Raw genomic sequence first — 21412 nt, forward strand, 5'->3', positions numbered from 1 at the left:
CTTTTTCTGGTTACAGTGATAGAACCTGCAAACAGCATTATATTTATAAAGAGATACTGTTTCTGTTTAATATTTCAAGTCCTCATTTCAAAAACTGTTTTCCAGAAAAATATCTGAAAACTGCAGAATTTCAAAGATCCTGACTTAAATTGCAGGCTTTTTCTGCTTATTAAAAAAAGCTTCAGCCAAAAGCAGATTTTACTGCATTATAAGATGTGAGAAAGCATAGTTGCCAATTGTGACTTTATATTTCCCACCTCCAGAAATCTTATTTTGGTTGTTTTCTCTTCAAGAGCTCATCCAACAACTGTCTTTCAGGAAAGTGTTGGAAGAGGGGAAAAATGCATTAATTTATTTTGATGTCTTAATTTATTAAATCCCATGTAGATTTATATAATTTGATAGAAAAAAAATAATTCTGGCAAGATCTGCCTCAAAAGCAGCCTAAATTCATTTCCATTTCCAATCCAGCCTAAAGCCATTTCCATAACCTTCCCTGAAAGATAAACCCCATATCAGATTTGATTATTTCTGTCAGACCAGGCAGGACAACAAGACCCAAGGTAGACGGCTCTCCACTGAGAGTTGCCTGTTATTTGTTGCATCTATATGTTTAAATATAGATTGTTTAATATATATATATTGTTTAAATAAACTTACCTATATGTTTAAATATAGGTATGTTTGTACTCTCTTACATTTGTACCGTCTCATACTCTCCAGAGTATAAGTGAGGTATAGAAGACAGAACTACTGTGATGAGACATGGGGCAAGAGCTTGTCTCTTTGGTTTATGTAATTCTTAATTATTTTCTTGAAAGTCATTTTTTACTACAAAGAAAAAAATCTAGATCAACTCCTCTGATTTATTATTGCATCTATGTTTAAGCATGTTTATTTTTGTTCTGTTTTTAATTACATAATTATGAAATGCTTATAGCAAAAGGACTGACATTTTAAGAAAGCCAAATGAATAATTCCCTGGAGGACTCCAGTGGTACAGTATGCCATGTGTGACATGCTTAAGCAGCTCTCATTTGCAGTGATTTTCACAAGGCCTTGTTAAAATGGACCACTGACATACCAGCCAGAAGAGACAGCTATCTATAGCTTTTTGGACTCCATTTTTCAGCATATTCATCTTATGTGGAAACTATTAGGCTGCTCTTAGGAAAGCCAGGTTAATGAAGGAGCGATGAAATTATTAAAACTCATAATCACTAATGGGGTAAGACTGATAACGTTGTTATACTTAAAATGCCAGCAATTAAAACTAAATCTAGCTTTCTTATTTTAGCTAAAAAAAAACCAATCCCGCCAAACCCTGTTAACCATTACCCTAACAAGAAAAACAAATGAGATAACTTATGAAGGAAAACAATGACAATGCTTCAAAAACATGATGTGATAGAAAAAGACTCATTAGAAGAGCTTTATCAAAGACCACTCCTGCAAATCTCATCTGAATGACAAAGGACGCAGACAGAGGCCTGGCTTGTGCTTGTACAGGAAAACTCCATGGAAACTCAGATATTACAAGAAGCAGTGCTAGGGTCTGAACAAATGATACACCTTCCATGTCAATACTGAACTAATAAACTGATGTGGTCTTCTGGGTGTCCTGTTCTGCTGGAAGTGCAGTTATTAAAAATCCTACATTGTTTTTGGCAACAATAGCATCATAGACTAAGGTGTTAGCTCAGAGCCCACAATTATATTCTGGTTTTAACAATTAAGTTTTGCCTACTGAAACCCCCCTGCCATTTCAAGTGGATACAATATATTTGAATATTTTATATTATAAAATACAAAGACATACAGATGTCATCAGGAATGAGAACAAATGGAAACTATATTAAAGTAGTGCTATAACAGGGCCAAAATTGAGAGTAGAAGAGAGAATACATTTTGTAAAATATCAACAATATCAACCTGCATGCTTGCATATATATTGTATTCCAAGGCATTTTAAACATGTCAGTTTAAATGGTGAACTCAGCCCACACTGTTCATGTCTGTGCTCTATGTGACACGAGCTTTTATCAAGTATTAGAAAGTATATGTACTACTTAACCATCTGTAATTTCTATAGCTAAGACCTGAACTCTTTACCCATATGCGATCTGAAACTGAAGTCATGAAGATATGAAGGGTAGAGGAAATAACACATACAAATAGCTGCTTTCATACGAAGACAGAACAGAAGTGAAAGACTTAACAGTACGGCGTACATCTTCTGAAAACAAGACTAGGCCACGATTGTATCAGATTTGGTGTTAACTGCACAGGACTGGTCCAGTATTGTGTTAACAAGTTTGTCCAGTATTACTTGCAATGTGGGGACATGCTGCACCATCATCAGTGTCAAATAGAAACAGCATTTCTATCAGCACCTGGGTATGCTGACTTGAACGTTGAGCAGGTGTACATATGTCCAGGCCTTCATCCACTCCAAGTACTGTCAGATCTTGTTTACTTCCTGGTTTGTGCTGAACATATCAACAGAAATGAGAACAACTGGCAAATGTATTTAAGTAGTGCTAAACTTAGGGCTGATAGAGAGAGATGAGAGATAACAATAAAAATCAACAATAAAATATCAACAAAATAGCATTTTTTTTCAACTGAAGAGCATATTCTTCTTTAAATTAGCATTTAGGATGTAGAATATATGTGCCATTTTAACTCGGGGTCCAAATCACTTAGTACAGTGCCCATGTAAAAACACAGAACACAGAGTTGAGAACTGCAGAACGCATTGATGTTTAAAGCCATGTATACAAAAAACATCTACGACTCCTCTGAATGAGCAGACAAAGGGGCTTTACTTTGCTATGATGCTCTAGGTAACTTGGAGGAAAGTAAGTGGTGATGAGAGACTGTGACATACTATATACGTTCCTTCAGGCAAACGCCTTGACTGCCTCATTAGAGCCTTTCTAAGCTTCCCCATATACAGGAACTATTCAGCTTCTGGGGACACATAAGCCATGCCATGAGATGTACAAATAGGGATATATAAGGCTACTTCTGCCTCAGGTATCAAATATTTAAAAAACAGCTAGTTTGTTTTTAAACAGCAAGACTCTTGAAATAAAGGGCTAGCATCTAACACACAAAAATGGTGTATTTGTTGTATGGCAAACAAAGAAACTGCCTTGAAAAAGAAGCTAGGATGAAAGAAACATTAAAGAAATACGTTAGATGAGGAGAATGCACTGAAGCCAAACACTCATGGCATTAAACTGCTGAGTAGCACATTATGAGTTTCAAGAGCATATAGTACCTTTGAGATTGTCATAGAAGCTCTGCAGATCTTTACTAAAAGAAAACTCTTCTCTCTAGAGTTGGAAGAGGGAGGTATTTCTTTATAGGAGGGAGGTATTTCTTTACCTTTGAATAATCTGTTAAAGTTCTAAGTGTCCAAAGGAAACCTCAAATTTCCTAGGGCTCTCTTAGTTCATAAAAATGTAACAACAATTTATTTCAGTACACTGTGTTCTTATAAAGGTTGAAGCACTTGGCTTCTTTTGAGAATGTTAATTTAAATGTAGTGAATAGTTTAAAAGTTGGTTTGAAACTATTTGCAGGGGCATGACCAGATGTACAGCTTCAGGCAAATTTATCTCTGTTCACAATCTGGCCAAGAGGAGTAACGGAGCAGCTCTGGGCCCTGTGCAGCTTTAGTGTATGGGGCAGAGCTGGCTGCCCCCTCTTGCCCACCATTGTGAGACAGTGCCTGGGGCTGCTGGTCTGGTCACTTACCTTCTCTACTTCACCCCCCACTATGGTACTGATCTGGCTGTAAGTCCAAAAAGATCAAAAATAAAACTAAATAAGTGAGACATGATATAAAAAGATGCTGTCAGTTAACATCGTACGTGTCTGCCATCAATTATTTTCTTTCTGCAATGTAGGTGCGATGTCTTGAATCTTTCAACTCCTTTCACTCTAAAGGCAAGGCCTCACTAGAAACCTTTTTTGGTATGATGTCATTCAGAAGTGCAATTCTTCATGAGATGTTCATACTAGTGAAAGATTGAATATACATTGGTTTAGCTTATTTTGTTTGCAGCTATTGGGATAATCAATATCTACAAATGGACTCTTCGTAGCACCAAACAGCCTTGCTACTAGTTTGTTGGTATAGCTAGTTTGGCAATCCTTTCTAGTACAGACTTGACCCACTTGAAATCTGTGCCTTTAAAGCACATATAGCAGTGAGTTGAACAAACCCACTGCCTCCAGTGTAAAGGAAAGCAGTATTTGGCCCTTAGAATATTTAGTTTTCAAGAACAGTGTTGTAACAATGCCTAAATATTAGTTAAATGTAAGGGAATCACATGAAGAATGTTCCTTAGCATCTCTAGTGACATAAACTAAGTCAACCAGTGGAAAATGTGCCCCAGGGAAATGAAGTTTTGGTCTGAAAGAGATTAAATTAGCTTGCTTCTTCCAGGTTTACCACAGCAGACTTGCAACCAATAGCTTTAGCTCTAGAAGATGGAGCAGGACAGCAACAACAAAAAAAAGTAGAACAGTTGCAAATGTTGCACAAAAATGTTAAATATTGTTTGGAAACAGACGGCCTTTTTACCCATTACAAAATAAATAAGGCAGCATCCTAGGAAAAAAAAAAAATCAGGGAAACGTGATTCTAGTCCTGTCTGACATACACAAATGCCTCCTTACTTTAGGGAAGTAGTGCAGCACTAATTTAGTCTGAAGGCGTATTTGCATGTGGAAATATGGAGTCATGAAATATCTAGAACGCCACTCGACATAGCCTCTTAATGTTCATGATTAGTCTGAAAAGAATACTTTATTCTCTTTTTATTATGCATGTTAAGGGACCCCAAGTACTCTGATGTCCCTCAGTCGAGGCATGGTTATATCAATTATTTGTCTGATCTAGTGTACAAGATTGTACATACCGTCTCTGGGATATGATTGGAATAAATACTTAGCAGTAAGTTTGTGTTGTCCAAAAGCCCAATCCATTTTCCACTGAAATCATTACAGTGCAGTTTCCAGTCTGATTCTGCTCTGTGTTAAAAGCCTTAGGTTTAAAACCAATTAATAGGTTAGGTCTCAGCAACATGAAAGGCTATCTTCATTTACAAACTGCAGTTGTGTTCTTTTGGGATTACACAGTTTCCATAAGTTGCAAGAACATATGCAAAAGGTTAAGAGAAAGCATTCTCTGTTGAGAGGATCCAGCTATACAGGAGACTTGACAGATCTTGCTGACTTACAGGAAAGAAACACTAAAAAGCTTGCTGTTTGACAGTTTCTAGCATCATGTGCCGGGATTATTTTCAAATTATAAGGCAAAAGTCTGAGATGCAAAGAATTACTGTACAACCCAGCACCTTATGAAATCATACTGTTGATTTAACTGACAACAGAATGATTCTGTGTTCATATAAAAACATTTTTATATAATATTCCTATGCATGGTGTGCCAATTTATACTTTACTGGAGGACCCAAATCAAACAACAGATTGTGATCATATACAGTTTAAAATGTTAGTGATGCTATGAATTTGAAAAGCAGCTTTGTTTGATAAAATCAGAGTATCTGATTATTAGAAATATAAGTAACTATGTATATTGGAATTCAAAAACACTATACAAATGAATGTCTGAGTTTCTTGTTCTTATAGTCAAGATTATTATAGTCAAGATTTTCCCCTTGCTAGAAGATTAATAAAACAAGCATTTTATATGAGAAAGTCTGTATTTCAGACACTTTTAGTTGGTGTGATCCCTTAATGTATTCGGTGCAAAATCAATTTACTTATACAGTCTTGCATATAACAGCTGAATATTATGTGATGTATCTGGCTGCAAAAAGGTGAATTTCCAAGACTTTAGAGACAATTTATAAGCATACACACGCACACACTTAATATACTTATTTTTTATTGATACATATCACTTAACAGATGAAAGTGGGATATCGTTTATAAACACACATTAAAACAGTAATTGGAACCAATATAAAGTGAAAGTAAATGATATTCAAATGAAGAGTTGTAGTTAGTATCACTAGCTTCAACAGTCCTATGGTAAACCATGCTCCTTTCATCACGGTCAATTCATTAACATCGGAGAAAAGCCAGAAACTAAGGGAAATGCAGACCATCTGCTCAATCCAGAAGCAACAGAACATGCTTTTTATATCCAAAGCTATTTACCATCAATGAACGGAAATGAGATTGTTTAATCCTCTAAGCAAATATTGAACAAAGGTTTTTTGACATTCTTGCAACACAAATCAAAATTAAAATAAAATAATTAGAATTGAGAGAACTTTTCCATAATATCTCACTGCTAACACCTCCTCTCTCTGTATCTGAATAATTTTAATTAGTAGTGCCTCTATATACTGTAAGTAGTATCAAAACAAATACATGTAATTTAAGCATTCAACAGCTGACTTTACAGCTAATTTATGTTTCAGAAGGTCTAATTGCCTTAACTAGCAAGATTTCAGCTGGGATGCTTAAGTTTTTTTTTTTAAACTACTCACTTGCAATACTGAACCAATTTTAGAAGCAGTAAAACAGTTTCTGTAAATATAAATAGAAAGAAGTAGGCTTTTTTCCTTACCTTGAAATTGTGAACCTTCTCATATTTTGGAATATGTTCATTTTCTTTCAGAGTTGCTCTTCTGACAAGTGATGTCAACTGCGAATAAGCAAAGAGTTTAAGAGGTTGCCAAATTGTCACAGATGACTTTTGAGAACCCAGTTTCATTCCCAAGGCTGCTATCAATAAATCTTGTTGACGGCTCTCTTGTTTTGAGTTGTGAACTGCAGATCTATTAGCTTTTTGCCCTGACCAAGGCTCTTTGGATGGCATTTTGAAACTGACAGAAAAGAGAAACAAAAACCTATATTGATTTGTGCTCTCTGTGGATCAAGCTAAATTCAAAAACCAAAAATGAACATTTCAGAAACCTAAAGTGATGCGGAAAAAAGACATGACCATAATGATGATGTTGCACTTATAAAAAGACTGACTTAACTAGACAGATTCTTCTTGTTTCTGGTTTTTAAAAGGGCTCTAATTTGAGCTTAAAAAACTTAAGGGTCTGGATACAAATAAAACTGGAGTCAGTGTTAACATCAGAAAACCCAGAGCCTCTTCTTCCATTTAGAAAGCCATGTTATTTAGTCAAATCATGCATTTCTAAAAGCTCTCTTTCCTATTCAACATACTGATGTCCATTTTGAATGAAAGATGCTCACATACTGCATATAGTCAGTTTCTAGCAACAGACACACTGCTAACCTCAGTCTAGCAAGGGGGAGGTGAAGGGGTGGGCTTTAGCAGTCAGCAGTAGATTAGACTGGTTACATTAAGAAGACAGAAAACCAATGAAAAAACAGCAATAGTATTTAAGTACTGTATTCCTCAACTCACTCACTCTCCCTCCTCCCATGTAAGACTTTCTTGCTGGCTCAAGGAAAAATATCAGCAGGAAGATAATGAGCAATGAATGAGTCATGCATCATTACAAAATGGCATCTTTTTGCCATTTAAAAGCTGAGGAGATTGCAATACATTTTTGTGCTTAAAAATACTGTGAGAAGATAAACTAGGAGAGGCTAAGGAAAACAACTATGATTTTGTTAATTATTAAGTGAGGCTGGCAACTGAAATTAATGCTGAGCCTACTTCTGGTTCTCTTAATGTGATTATTAGAGCCACAGAGGTTTTTTGTTTAAAACAACATTTTTCTGTGCTTGTCAAATGAAAATATATTTATCAACCAAATACCACCGACTGCATGTATTAGCTTTTTCTTTCACCTCATGCAGCTCTCAGCACTTTAAATGTACGCCACTAAGTTCATGCCTCTTTAAGCTGACCTTTCTACCCAAAGGCCTAGGACTGGATTTATCGCTGCCTTGCCCTGTGTAGCTCTTTGCATCAGCACAAAATGAGGATAAAGTGGGTATAAAATGCTACCATATCAGATGTTACACTGGTGAAACAGATTACATAATATTTAGGGTACAGGCAGTCCTCGACTTACAATGTTTCGAGCTGCAACAAACATCACTTACAACATTTATAAATTGACACCATTTCGTTGTTCCAATGTGGGTTTCATCTTTATGATGGCAGATACAGCTGCCTGCAACTGGTAAGTGTGCTCTGTTGTGTTGTGGTGGAAGTGGAGGGGGAAGGGAAGGGGCGGCAGATCAACACCACATCACAGAGAGGGAAGGACTGGGGCATTGGCGATGTGTAGGGGGTACATGTGGGTGTGTGTGCACCCTCTGAGCGTGGTGGTGCACCCCCTGCAAAAAGGCACTGCCGACACTGCCAGCGGCATCTGCAGGTGGTCGCCAACCATTGGTTGGTGCTTGTTACTGCCCCCCCCCGACACCAACAGTGCCGCCACCACCTGCGGAAGCTCACTAAACACGACATACCCCCGGAGGCTGGCGGGGCAAATGGACTGGGGCTGGAGCTGGGCAAGCACTGCATAGCCAGAGCTGGGCAGGCACAGGGAGAAGGAGGGGAGGTAGAGGCTTGCTGCTTTGACCTGCTTATGTGGCTGCTTGCCCAGTGGTTCATGTCACTGTTCTTGCAGCTGATCCAGGAGGGCATGGGGAGGCATGTGCCTCTGGATTTGCGTGGGGTGGGGTGGGCGGGCTGGGGCTATACTGTGGGCAGACAGTAAATTTTTGGTGACTGCAGCCTCCCCATGGCTCCTGCTTCACTGCCTGCCCCCCAATCTGCGGGCACACAACCCCCCCATGCCCTGCCACTGCCTACTCAGCTGGGGCATGATGGGCATAGAGCAGAGCTGCTGTACTGCCTGTAGGCAAGCGGCCCCCGCCTCCCTGCCGCTTTATCCAGCACCCGCCCTGCCCCAGCTGGGCAGGCGGCGCAGGGCATGGTGGGGGTTGTGTGCCTACTTATCAGGGCGGGGCAGGTGGTGGAGCAGGGTCCATGGGGAGACTGCAGCCACCCAAAAATTCACTGTCTGCTTGGCGAAGCCCCTGCCGTCTGCCCACAGTGCAGCCCCGGCCCGCCTATCCCACCCTGCGCAGATCTGGAGGCACATGCCTCCCTGCGCCCTCCTGGACCAGCAGTGAGGACAGTGGTGCAAACCACTGGTTGAGGGGCCACACAAGCAGCTCACAGTGATGGAGGCCTCCACCTCCACCTCCCTGTGCCTGCTTGGCCTTGGCTGGGCAGTGTTTGCCCGAACCCCAGCCCCTCCCTCACTGCAGGGGGTTGTTGATCTGCTGCTCCCCCACGCCTTTTCCCTTCCCCTTCCACTTCCACCACAACACAATAGAACTCGCTTACAGCTGCAGGCTGCTGTATCCACCATCTTAAAGGAACCAATCTCCCATTTGTAACACTGTTCCTATGGGGGAATTGGCTCTGACTTACGATGCTTTGACTTAAGACGTGCTTTTCAGGAACCAATTGTGTCTTAAGTCTGAGGACTGCCTGTACTAGAGGATCTGACTCCTGAAGCTGTGGCTGACCACCACACTTAACATGGAGTCAGAGGACCCCATCCTGCAGATGGCTGCTACTACTGGCTAAAATGCAACCCCTTATTTCCTTTAGCAGGGTCTTCATTAAGGAACAATATTTAACCTTCACCAGCCTGAGCACAACAAAAAAGATGAGCTTAAGTGTGAAGACTGCTGTACTGAAGCTGTGTACACCTAGCAGACCGTGGTGGTCAGTCGTTTTCCCAAGGTGAATATCACATATAGGTTTGTGAGGGAAATGTTGCCAGTGGAACAGCCCACTGATGTAAGCTTAGACAGTGAAGGTGCTTGAGTAGAATTTTCTGATTTCCCTTCTTGACTAACATTCTTCAAAGGTTTGTAAAATATACTGCACCTCAAACCTACTCATTCAGGTGCATTTAGGTACAATATAGAAGCTTCACCCACTGCTACTGCTGGGGTTTAGCAGCTGAGTAGTCTGTGGATGTAGCTGTAATGCAGAGGGGGTTACTAGGTTCGTCACATAAGTAGTTCAGTTCAAATCATGTGGCAATCAGTTAACCAGACTCTGAATACTGCTGCCAAAATGACTTGTGGGAATTTTTCTCTGCCATCACTCTATTTAAAAATAATTGCCTGACTGCTGACTTGATCTGTGAGTTTTTTTCTCATTCCTCTCTGCTGAGGTATCTGACCTTAGTTTTGACATACTTAAAATGAATAGTAAGTGCCCTTTTTTGTTCTCTCTCATTCCCCACATGGTTAATACAGCCTTAAGTACACAGGGAGAGGGAATGATTGCAGGCAAGTTGCAGGGGCTGGCAAAAGTTGCTGTAACATTCATCTGGAAGTAGGTGGAAATGGAAATGGATGCAGGATATATGAAAATTGGGTGGGCATACAACATGCATACTTCCTTAGGGTGTTGAAATTCTGGGCTTCACCTCTTCCCACATATGTTTGGCTAGGAGACATATCCCTACAGTGTTGTATTTGGAAATAGTAAGTAGGATATAATGTACAGCTGAACCTGACTCACCATGGCTGAGCATACCGATTCCAAAGAGCTGCAGATAACTATGGTTCAAGCAAATGGATAGCTCATGGGTGTATTAGATGATTTTCTAAAATACTATGTTTCATAACAAGCTTCTACATTCCTATTCCCTTATCCACTAATAAAAACACAAAAATCATAGAAACTTTATTGAAACTTCATTTACTGAGACTACATTGAACTATCAAGAAAATAATATATTTTCTAGTTCAATACCTAGTTATCCTTTAAAAGAAATCTGCATCCAGACAATACCTGGACACTATCAGAACACACCCGTTGAGTTCTTTGTAACTGTAAAAAAAGAATATTCTTACTTAAGTATACAAGAATGCTGATTTTTCCTTTCTATCCTTTGGTAAAAGGCACATTTATATTTTGACATATTTCTTAGTCATCAATTTCCTTTTCCCTAGTCCTAAAAGACAGATTTATTTTCAACTATAATTTAGAATCACACTAATAGAAATTAATAGAAAAAAAGTTTTGAGTTCTGGAAAATTAAATCTTGAGAACACTAATAAAAAGGTAAACAAAAAATACCCAACAGGGAAAGGTCATATTCTTGCTACAGATATTATGAAAAAGGTTTGAAATCTGAAAAGTAGTTTAAAATAATGAATCTTAATCTAAAACTAGTCCATGTAAGATAAATTTATATAAAGCTGGTTATTGGCCTTAGCTCTACACTGCTCAGGGTAAGGGATTTTCTGATTATTCCATGTAGAAATAGACAAGATAGAAACAGATAATAGGTATCCCTTATACTTGTTGGTACATCATTATTACATTGAAGCATGATCCTAAAAGAATGTTTAAGTTGCAAAATCAGGCAGTTCAAAGTTAGAGAAAACAGTAAGTGGCTATGTAATTAAAACCTGTATCATAATGTATATTAAATAGCATAGACACAAGTAGTCTTCAATCTGGCTTCTCTTAACTTTCACTGCAATGGTTGCCTTCACAACCTTAATGTTCTTCTATCATAATTTTATTGATTGAACAAAGTAATTTTTAAGAAAAACCAAATTATAACAATAACATTCTATCAATAGAACAATAACAATTCTATTTTATGTAACCTAAGCTTGGCCACTGACAAGGTTCAGACCTTGAGATTTACTAAATAGATCCCTACCACAGACTCTCTCTCTCCTCTACTGGAATAATCTGGGAGTAGGCTGTGATTGTCTCTGTATGGTAGCAGTAAAGGAATGCAGAGACAGAGAACTTCTGAGGTCAATTCCAGAATCCATTGGGAAGTGTTTTTAAATGATTATTCATCTCTCTGCCCCTGTGCCCCTGGACAGTCTCTAGCTGTATCTGCTTCTCACTTCTCCACTATCTCTATTTCTCCACTCTACCCTCATATTTTTACCCTGTGGCTTTTGGGGACCTCAGCTCCCATCCAACTCCATAACTCCTTCTCTTCTTTTCCCATTTCTTCCTACTGCCGTGCACACTTTGGATTCTGCCCTATTCTCTTCTCACCCTTAGTCTTCTGCAGGGTTACCAACTGTCTGTTAATTTACAGAGTCAGTAAAAAAAAATCAGGCTAAAAAAGCCTGTCTATAAAATCTGTAAAAATCTGGAGCTGCCTGTAAAAACTCTAAGCAGCCAGTGCTAACTGAAGCTCTGTGGTTGGAAAAAACAGAGTGTAATGCTGAAACACAGGCAGGCTAGGGATAGAAGTTACACATAAACCAATTTAAGTGATGAGAAACTGGTTTACATCTGTAACAGAACATACGTTCAGTGCACATAAACCAGTTTCAAAATGGCCGAAACTGGTTTGAGATAAACCTGGTTGAATGTAGTATCAGACTTAACTGATTGAGCTCAAACCAGTTTATGCAACTTCTGTCCCAGATCCTTCCTGGGTTAAGTTAAACCAGAATCCTCCAGCATCTCCTGATGCTCTCTGGGCTGGGCTGTGCTCTCTGTTCCAACAGAGCAGGGCTAGCCCCACCCCTCTGCTCCCTAGCCAGAGTAGGGACAGGCAGAGGCAGGGGCCTGGCCAGATGCTGTCCCTTAAGGTAAAGGGGGGAGGGTTATTTCCCCTTCTGCCCCCTCTTCCCCTGAGGGTCTGCCAGCCCCGGCTGCCACTACTGCTTGCTCCCCGTGGCAGTAAGCGGCAGGATAAGCATCCTCCCTGCTCCTTCTGCCAGATGCCGGAGGGAGGGAGGATTAAGTTCCTTCCTGCATCCTTGCCTAAGGGGCCCTGCTGGCCAGCCTCTGGCAGCACCCCTGCCTCCGCCGCTGGAGCACCAAGGAGGCAGGGACCATAACAAGAGCAACTTGACCAGATTTGGGCCAATTTTCAAAGGATGACAAAAGGCAACCTGTAAGTCATAAAGGCTAGGGACAGAAATTACTAGAAGTGCACTGATATTTTCTTGGCTGATACTGATGCCTAATTATTAACCAGCCATATTGGCTGATACAGATTCTGATCCGATAGCCGATTTACAGGAATGCAGCCAGGCAGTTTGGAGAGCAGGCTCCTACCAGTAAGTCCATGGGGGAAGTGGTGTGGGGGAGGGAAGGGGTGTGTGGGGGGAAAATCAAGGTCTCCACAGTGAGGGAGGAAGTGGGGCAGGGCAGGCACTGCCCAGCCAGGGTGCTGAATGCGACCCTGGAAGCAGCAGATTTGTGTGGGGCAGAGTTGGGCTGCCTGCTGTGGGCTTGGAGCCAGGAGATATATTAGCCTCTTCCTGGTAAGGAGGCTGGGTTGGGCCTGGGCTCTGAATGGGCAGGGGTGAGGCGGGTGGTGGCATCACTAGGAGGGGTGGCTATAGGGTGGGCTATAGCCACTCCAAAATTCCCCAGCACTGCCCCCACCTGCCCTGCCCCGCTCCCTCCCATTGTGGGAGTTAACTCACAGCCCCCCAGTATTCCAGGATGTTTTGCACCTCCTCTGCAAATACCCTCTTGAAGGGAGGGCAGGTTAGCCTTGGCTCAATCTGTCTGTTTCAGGAGAGCAGGGAGGCACGCTTTAGCACCTGCCCCCAGCTTCTGGCCTGGGCCACTGCAGGCATGTGGCTGTATTCTGGAATCAAAAGTCAATGTCTGTTCACTTATTGGTCAATGTCTGTTCACTTATTGGTTCAATCTATGCAGCTTGCCTTAGACTAACTTGTGAAGACTGAATTGATTCAGCCTTGGGTTTTTTGATTGTCTGTACTCAGCCAAAGGCTCCCTCCCTACCAAATTGTCTCTTTATGTTCCCAAACATGGAGGCATTAGAGCATCATAACAGAATTTATGAAATCCTTTTTTTTTTTTTTTTTTTTTTTTTTAAAGGAGTTACCACAATATTTTTCCCTAAATACCTGGGGGATGCCCTTCTTTCCTGCAATTCAGCTTTTCTTTGTGACTATACACTATGCTTCCACATACCTGGAACTTGCTATATTTCAAGCCTTATTAGTAAGAGCAAATAATAGATACCAGATACCATACATTAGCTGAATATAAAATAGGAATTTGGGGAGAAGATCTTTTCCCTTTCTCTTTTTAAATAAGGAAGATTCTTCTTTATAATGGTTTGTGATTCCAATTTACAAACCACTAGATTACTTGGGAGCAATCCTTTGTATGTCACTTAGGTCCCAAGAGGGAAAGGACTGGAGCAGGGTTTTTTTGTTTGTCGAAGGTATTTGAGGCTATGGTTTCACAAGATTAAGGCTGACTATAAAGGAAGAAGTGGTTTTGCAAACTACTGATAATACTAGCCTTGATGCTCAAACCCAGCAAATCATCTATAGGTCTGTGCATTTAAGTAACTTAACTGAGTATCAAATGTATAAAAAAGATTAAATTCTAAGATATCTGTCGAATGGTTGCACCTAAGGTCTTTAGGAGAAAAAATAACTACACTGTCCTTTTTTAAATGTTCCAGTTCATAACAAAACCTCAGGCATAGGGCTGTATCTACTACGATACCATTATACAAACATCTATAACCACTACCTACTATTACTATGTTTCCGCTTTGTTTTTTAATTTATGAAGCTTTTGCACTGTTGCAGATTTTGTCATTCTAGATCATGGTGATTTGCAACTTGTTCTTTGTATGTAAGATTTATTTAGGCTATATATACACAATTTCTTTTACTAATCTCACAAGCTGTGAGCCTAACTTTATGCTGACCCATCTACAGAAATGATTCGGATAGTCTTCCATGCCTCACAATGAATTCTAATTAGTCACTCTCTGACTATGATTAGCCAATGTTATAAAGCTTAATTTAGTCATAACATTCAATAGGTATCACACATTATACCTTTCTAAAAAAGGGCAAGTCAATATATTGCTCATTTGCTAAATAATACATTAAAACTTTCATAAAAGATATAAAAATAGAAGGTTCTGAATAAAAGAATAAGCTGTCTGTATGTATGGACCATCTTAACTCCTTGTGCATATTCATTATCAGGCAGTGTTAAGTTTCAGGACCAGCTGGCTCCTCTCTCAAACTCAGTACAGTATCATATTTTTTTCAACTTTAGATATACATAAGCAATACCTTGCAATTTTCCCATCCTAATATGGTATTTACATTGTTGTAATGATTCAATATATTTTCACTGATTTAGACTTTAATATAATAAATTCTCTTCCCTCCAAGGAATTCATTTTCATAATATTATTCAGCAGTTATACAGTATACAATTTATTTGCAATCAACAGCACAACTGTACTTATGCACACTTTGGGGAACAAAACATTTAAAACAAACCTGATTTTATATGCACTTAGCTATAGTACATCCAATAACATTCTTTTTTTCCCCAAGTGTAGCTAAATTTGCCATGCACATATGCTCAGAAAATCCATATTTGCCTGCACATTTTATGAGCATATTTTATGGGCTCAGTACACAATTTTCAAAGGCTAATAAATTGGTCAGATTGTGAAAACAAGCCCAATTTTCTCCAGCATAATACTACTCATTTTTCCTCACTGAAGGCTAGTTCAATGCCAAATCTCATTTTCCCTGTCATTGCAGCTAAAGGGTTGTTCCAAAAAGATGACAAAAGTTCCCACTCTCTTTAGAATTTGTGACAAGAATATTTTTATTACACTTTGTCTTAACTTGAAAATGGACTTTCTTATTCAGGATTTTCAGGCACAGAAAGTCCACACAAAACCTATGTCTGGAATGTTAAATTTTTAGAAATCTTAGAATAGAAACTATTATGCAGCCTTAAATTACTAGGATAATGGTTGCTGCTGCTTCAGCAATGATATTCAAAAAAGGTTCCACTTGTCCAAATAGAAGACCAATTACATTGTATCCAAAAAAAAGACATCTTCAAGAAAAATATATTTCCAGTTATGTTGAACAATGGCTTCATAATGTTTATATAACACTGTGAACATATTAAGACATGCATAACTTCTGCATGTAACTCTGAGTTAAAAATTTACCCAGACATGAGTTTGTTTTTTTATCTGGTTAAGAAATGAAAACCTGTTCTTTTCTGCAAAAATCTGGTAATATAGAAGTTATTTTTATTCCAAAGTATTAAAAATGGATCCAAAGTTAGATCTGCAAACAACTGATGAAAATTTTTTTTTCAATGGAACTTTTAACAAAAAAGTTAATAAAATGAAATATTTCACATGACATCCTTAATTGTAAGACTAAATCTGAACCCAGTTAGAAGCATAAAAATGATCTAATATATCTTAGTTTTATAATAGTACTGCATAAAAAATGAATTATCTATATACTTATATGTTACACGTACAGAAAATAAACATTCTGATTGTTTAAGGAAGAATATTACGTTCACAATAATATTTTTAAAAAAATCAAGATTTAGAAGTATCCTGAATTATGATAACAAGTGCAAGTGTCTTCATACGCAAGTGAACATATAAAACTAAAATAATCTTTATGCAGCCAACTTAAAAAATTGCTTTTCAGCAGTTGTTGTTTTACACCCCATCAATGGTTGTAGTTCAGGACAGTCTGGCAATGATTTGAAAAAAAAAATCAGCATCATCTATTACAGATACTTTTAGATACAAGTTATCAAAATTGGACTTTTGGAAATGACAAGTAGAAATTTCAAACTGGTAAGAACATCTACTGTGACCATTTATTTCTCCCTCTAATTAATTTTAAGGCAGAAATAGTTAACATTGGCTCTTCTGGTTAAGGATACAAATGCATTATTAAAACAAGATACTTTTTAAATTACAAAAAAACCCCCATCACATTTATTTCTTAGTTTATTTTGATCTAGATGCACAGGCCCAACAATGGTCTAAGACAAGGGACAGGGAAAAGTGGAGTCTAACTGACATGATTTCTTTTTCTTTATGAAATCACATAGGGCTGGAGACTGGAGCCTCCTGGCAGGGGAGCAAATCTGGGGAGTATCAAGATGAAATTATCCATAATAAAACTGTTGGATCTTCCAGAAAAACTCCCTCAGAATTAATGTTGCATTTACAGTACTGATTTTTAATCCATACCTTCTGCCCCATTCCCCCATTAGAAGCCACACTTTGTGCTATCTCTCCTCCAGAGATCAATGTCCAACTGGTGGTCTGTGGGCCTGCAGGGTAACATGCAGCTCCTGGGCTCCCACCTGGCTGCTGCTGCCTCTTTTGCTCCCCCTCCTTCTCCCAGCTTCCACTACATGCCTCTGACCCAGAGGGTAAGGCAGTGTAAGACAGCCTACATTGCCAGGGGAGCCAGTCTGGATCGCTCATGTAGCACCATGCCACAGGGGATCCTGCACAGCTCTAAAGGTGCCGCACTGAATGCCCACCACAAGAGGCTGCACTGGGCCCCCCAGGTTGCATGCCCATGGCCGTTACTAGTGCTGCTTTCATGGTGTGTGCTCCCCACTAGTGCAACCTACAGGGCATGTGGCCCCTGGCTGCTTTGACACTGGAGAGCACTGTCCTAGGTCATCTTTCTCTTCTTGTGCCTTTTCCAAGACCTAGTATGATTCAGAATTTTATCAATTTCCTCATTCTTTAAACAGAAACCTACAAAAAAATACTCTCTGAAACCACTTCATAGATCTGTAAGACCAGAAAAGACAATTGTCAAGTGAAGTGGCACTCAACGTTTTGGCCCTACAGCCCAGATGAATAGTGTGTGCCTGGTCTGCAGGCCAGACTGGACCCTATATGCCATAATCAGGTCCAAACACCCAGATTGGATGCCAGGGGTCCACACTGCTGCTGCCTGCCCCCTCATGCCAGGATCAGGTCCTGTGGCCCTGCGCTGCTTTGTGTGCTGGGATCAGGCCCTGGGGCCCTGGCGTCCCCACCTAGAGCCGAGTGCCCAATCTAGTGCACCAAGCCATTGCATGACGGGCTTCTCATGGAAGGCCTGAGGGCTTGATGACATGGCACATGGGGCCAGATTTGGCTCTGTGGACTGGGGATTGAGCACCACTCATCTAGCGTGACCACTGCGTAGGACTTTCCTCAATTAATTCTTGCTTCAAGTCCAGTAGCTGTGGCTAACCTAGTTTACAGAAAACTATCCAATCTTGAGTTTACAAATTCTAGTAGTAAAAAATCCAATACCTCCCCTGATACGTTGTTCCAATGGTTAATTATCCTCATGGTAAAAATACTGCACTTTATTCCCCGTCTCATTTTACATGGTTTTAACTTCCAGACATTAGATCTTGTTCTATCTTTGTCCGCTAGACTGAAGAATCCTTTATTACTAATTTCTTCCCCCCCCTTAAGAATGCATCAAATCAGAGATTAACCTGTAACCTTTTATTTGAGAAACAAAATACATTGGGGTCCTTCTATAAGGTATGGGGCTCTTTTCTCAACTTCTTCTATTTTTCCAAAATCTATCTTAAAGTGTGGTTGCCAGAACAAGATGTAGTATTTTGGCAGCAATCACACTAGTGTCAAACACAGATGGGTAGCTCTCTACCCCCTGATGTTTCCATTTCTACATCCAAAGATTGCATCAGTCCTCTTAGTCTCATTATTGCATTGCAAGCTCATACTCAACTGATCTTCCACAAGCCCTCAAGTCTATTGCAAGTTACAGTGTTTTTGATATTTTTAGAAGGATAAGGGTTTGGTTATGTAGTTTTAAGAACAGGTTAGACAAACACTTCTATCAGGTGGCTTAGGTAAGATCCTGCCTTGAGCAAGGGTTGGACTAGATCAGTGGTGTCCAACTTTTATAGCAGGTGTGTCACATGTTAAGTTCTGCCCTTTCCCAAAATGCTGCTCTGATTCCTGTCCCCTAGAGGCAATACCTGGTAGAGTCAGTGCCTTGGGGTGCTGAAATGGAGGCAGGGGGCCTTGAGATTTCAACTGCAAAGAGGAGACAGAGGCAGGATGCTGCTGCAAGAGACGTGTCACCACCAAGAGCCAGATTAACACTTCCCTGGAGCCACAACCACCACAGTTTTATATAGCAAGTGAAGATCCAAAGTGTTGAATTTAGTGATGGGTGAAGAACCAGGGAAGGGTTTAACTGACTCTTGGCAGTGGCACTTGACAACTCACAACAGTGTCCTGCCCACACTTCATCCATGTGGTCACAGGCTCAAAGCCTCCCTACCTCCATTCTGGCACCTCCCTTTACTGAGAACCCAGGACTTGCAGGCCAGATACAGTAGCTGCCTGTCACTTGTGGTGTGCATGCCTTGGGTTGGCTATTCCTGTATTGGATGACCTCCTGAGGTCCCTCCCAGACCTACTTTTCCTGGGACAGAAACCTCCACCCTGTATGTATAGCTGCATTCTTCATGGGATCTTACACCTGGCCATTCATTTGAGACCAGCCTCAAGGGAAGAGAGTACTCACTGTTTCTATGAGGCTGAAGAGGATCTTAATTTGCTATCATTTGCACTCAGTGCTGAACAGTTTGAGAGATCAGCCATTCAAATAACTAGTTATTGGGTAGCCTCTACAAACCAGAAGCTTTGTCTTAAAAACCACTCAAACTTTGTGCCAGATCCTGTTACAATCCTTAGACATGTAAGTGTGATCTTCCACTGTGCTCAAGTTCTTGAAGAAACATTAATGTGCTTATCCTGCAAGTCTAAAATAGTCTTTCAAGAATGATAATGGGAGCAAGAAACTAATTAGCTTCAGGCTGGAGCCAGATAAGTTTATGAAAAGGACTACATGGCACGGCTGCCTGTAACAACTAAGCCTGGACTTAGTGGCCCAGAAGGTCACTTTGTTGTCAGTCTACCATTTTTAAGGGGCCTAGGCTAAGTTACAGAAGTGTTATTAAGCAGAAGACCCAAAGCCTGTTTCTGAGTGACTGTAGTGTGAACCTTTGCAGCTGTGACAACCAATTTGGTCAACAAGTAAAGGAAGCCAACAAACACAATTAAAGAAACCACAAGGCCTGAAAGGCAATAAGGGAATACATTAAATAATCCATATATATTCTATCATAGCTTTATCTTAAAATAGTAGTAGCGATAGCTGTTACCAAATGTATTAGATGTTATTTTACTATAATAGATACCTTTTTGTTAAAAGGCTTAGCTAATTTGTAAAAACAAATACAGCTTTGTCAGAGAAGACCATAAAGAAAGGAAAAGAAAAAACAGGAACAGCATTCCACAATGGGGAAGGAAAGGAGATAAGAAACCCTCCCTCTTTCCCAAGGATATAAATTCCAACTAATTGACACCTTTCAAGTCCACAAGAGATCTGGTTCAGTCCAGTTTCAAAAGTCTTAGTGAAAAAAATTTAAACAGAACCAGTCAGGGATCATTTACTAGAATATGAATACCAGCCATTTATAAGTATTGGCCATACAAGGGAGGGAAATTTGGAGCATCCTCAAAATTCAGGAAGACCTGCTGCCAATCTGTGCACCACCCTCCTCCCACCTCTCGAGTCTCCCTATCTGATACAGGTGATAATCTATTTTGTGCTGTCATGGGTAGTCAGACAGATTTTGGGATAAATGTTTGTTTTCATGTTTGAAGATGCAAGCACGTAAAAGTTTGGGCTGTAGACCTGTTTCTGCCTCTTTTATCAGTAGCCTACCCATTACATTACCTCTAATCTGAATAACACATTCCAGTTCTATTTCTGATGTTCCTAATGCCGTATTTTCTATCTGACTGCATCTTGCACTCCAATGTCCTAGACTAGTATATAACATGTATATAATCATATTATATTTATCACCATAGCACCCCACTATTTTCCTGATGCATGTTAAGTAGTGGGACAAACATTTATCACATTTTTGCTTTCTCATCTCCCCTGCAAGGGTAGACCTGTGCACAATGCATTGTTTTGCTTGAATTTTTTTTAAACATGCACACATGCACAGACCTTGAAAAAGCAAAATGTGCCTTTCACTTACAGCAGTAGCTGGTAAGGTTTGCAGTGGTGCTTAGTGCTTTTAGGAGTTAATGCATAGCCTTGAGCCTGTTTCTAGTCTTAAGCTGGCTTCACTCACAAAAGAACATGGCTAGACAAGTATGGAGGCAGAATCATTGTTTCCTGTGCAAATACAGTCCTTTCACTATTACCTCATCTATCCCATTTCCACCAAAATGTGCGCACTTTGTTTGCCTCATCACAAACCAAGACTATAAAGTGTTTGAGTCAGGGATTGTCTTTTTTAGTTCATGTTTGTTCAATGCCTAGCACAATGTGGCTTTGGTAAATGGCTAAGCTTTGCAAGTTCTAGCATAATGCAAAGAAATAAATATTACCTACAACATCCAGAAACTATTCTGGATAGTTCCTGACTGACACAATTTTGCCCTTAAAGGGCAACTATCCAGCTATCGTTGTAGTTTGGCTGCCCTGCCTTTACTCCCTATTTTGATTTTTTTTCCAGTTAATAGCATCACATTTTTTTTTTTTTTTT

General features: G+C 39.8%; 1 protein-coding gene across 2 annotated transcripts in view; it reads right to left on the reverse strand.

Moving 5' to 3' along the window:
- CHN1 (chimerin 1) overlaps positions 1–21412 on the reverse strand; it is a 176734-nt gene that overhangs the window by 40209 nt on the left and 115113 nt on the right. The window contains exon 7 of one of the 2 annotated variants that reach the window (XM_019522953.1): positions 6617–6694. The exons of the other annotated variant lie outside the window; for it this stretch is intronic. Coding sequence (XP_019378498.1) covers positions 6617–6694 — 78 coding nt within the window. The remainder of the gene's footprint in view (positions 1–6616; positions 6695–21412) is intronic. 2 annotated transcript variants of the gene reach the window in all.

This window comes from Gavialis gangeticus, unplaced genomic scaffold, assembly GCF_001723915.1.
Source record: "Gavialis gangeticus isolate Ggan-Ray unplaced genomic scaffold, GavGan_comp1, whole genome shotgun sequence".
Lineage (NCBI taxonomy): Eukaryota > Metazoa > Chordata > Crocodylia > Gavialidae > Gavialis > Gavialis gangeticus.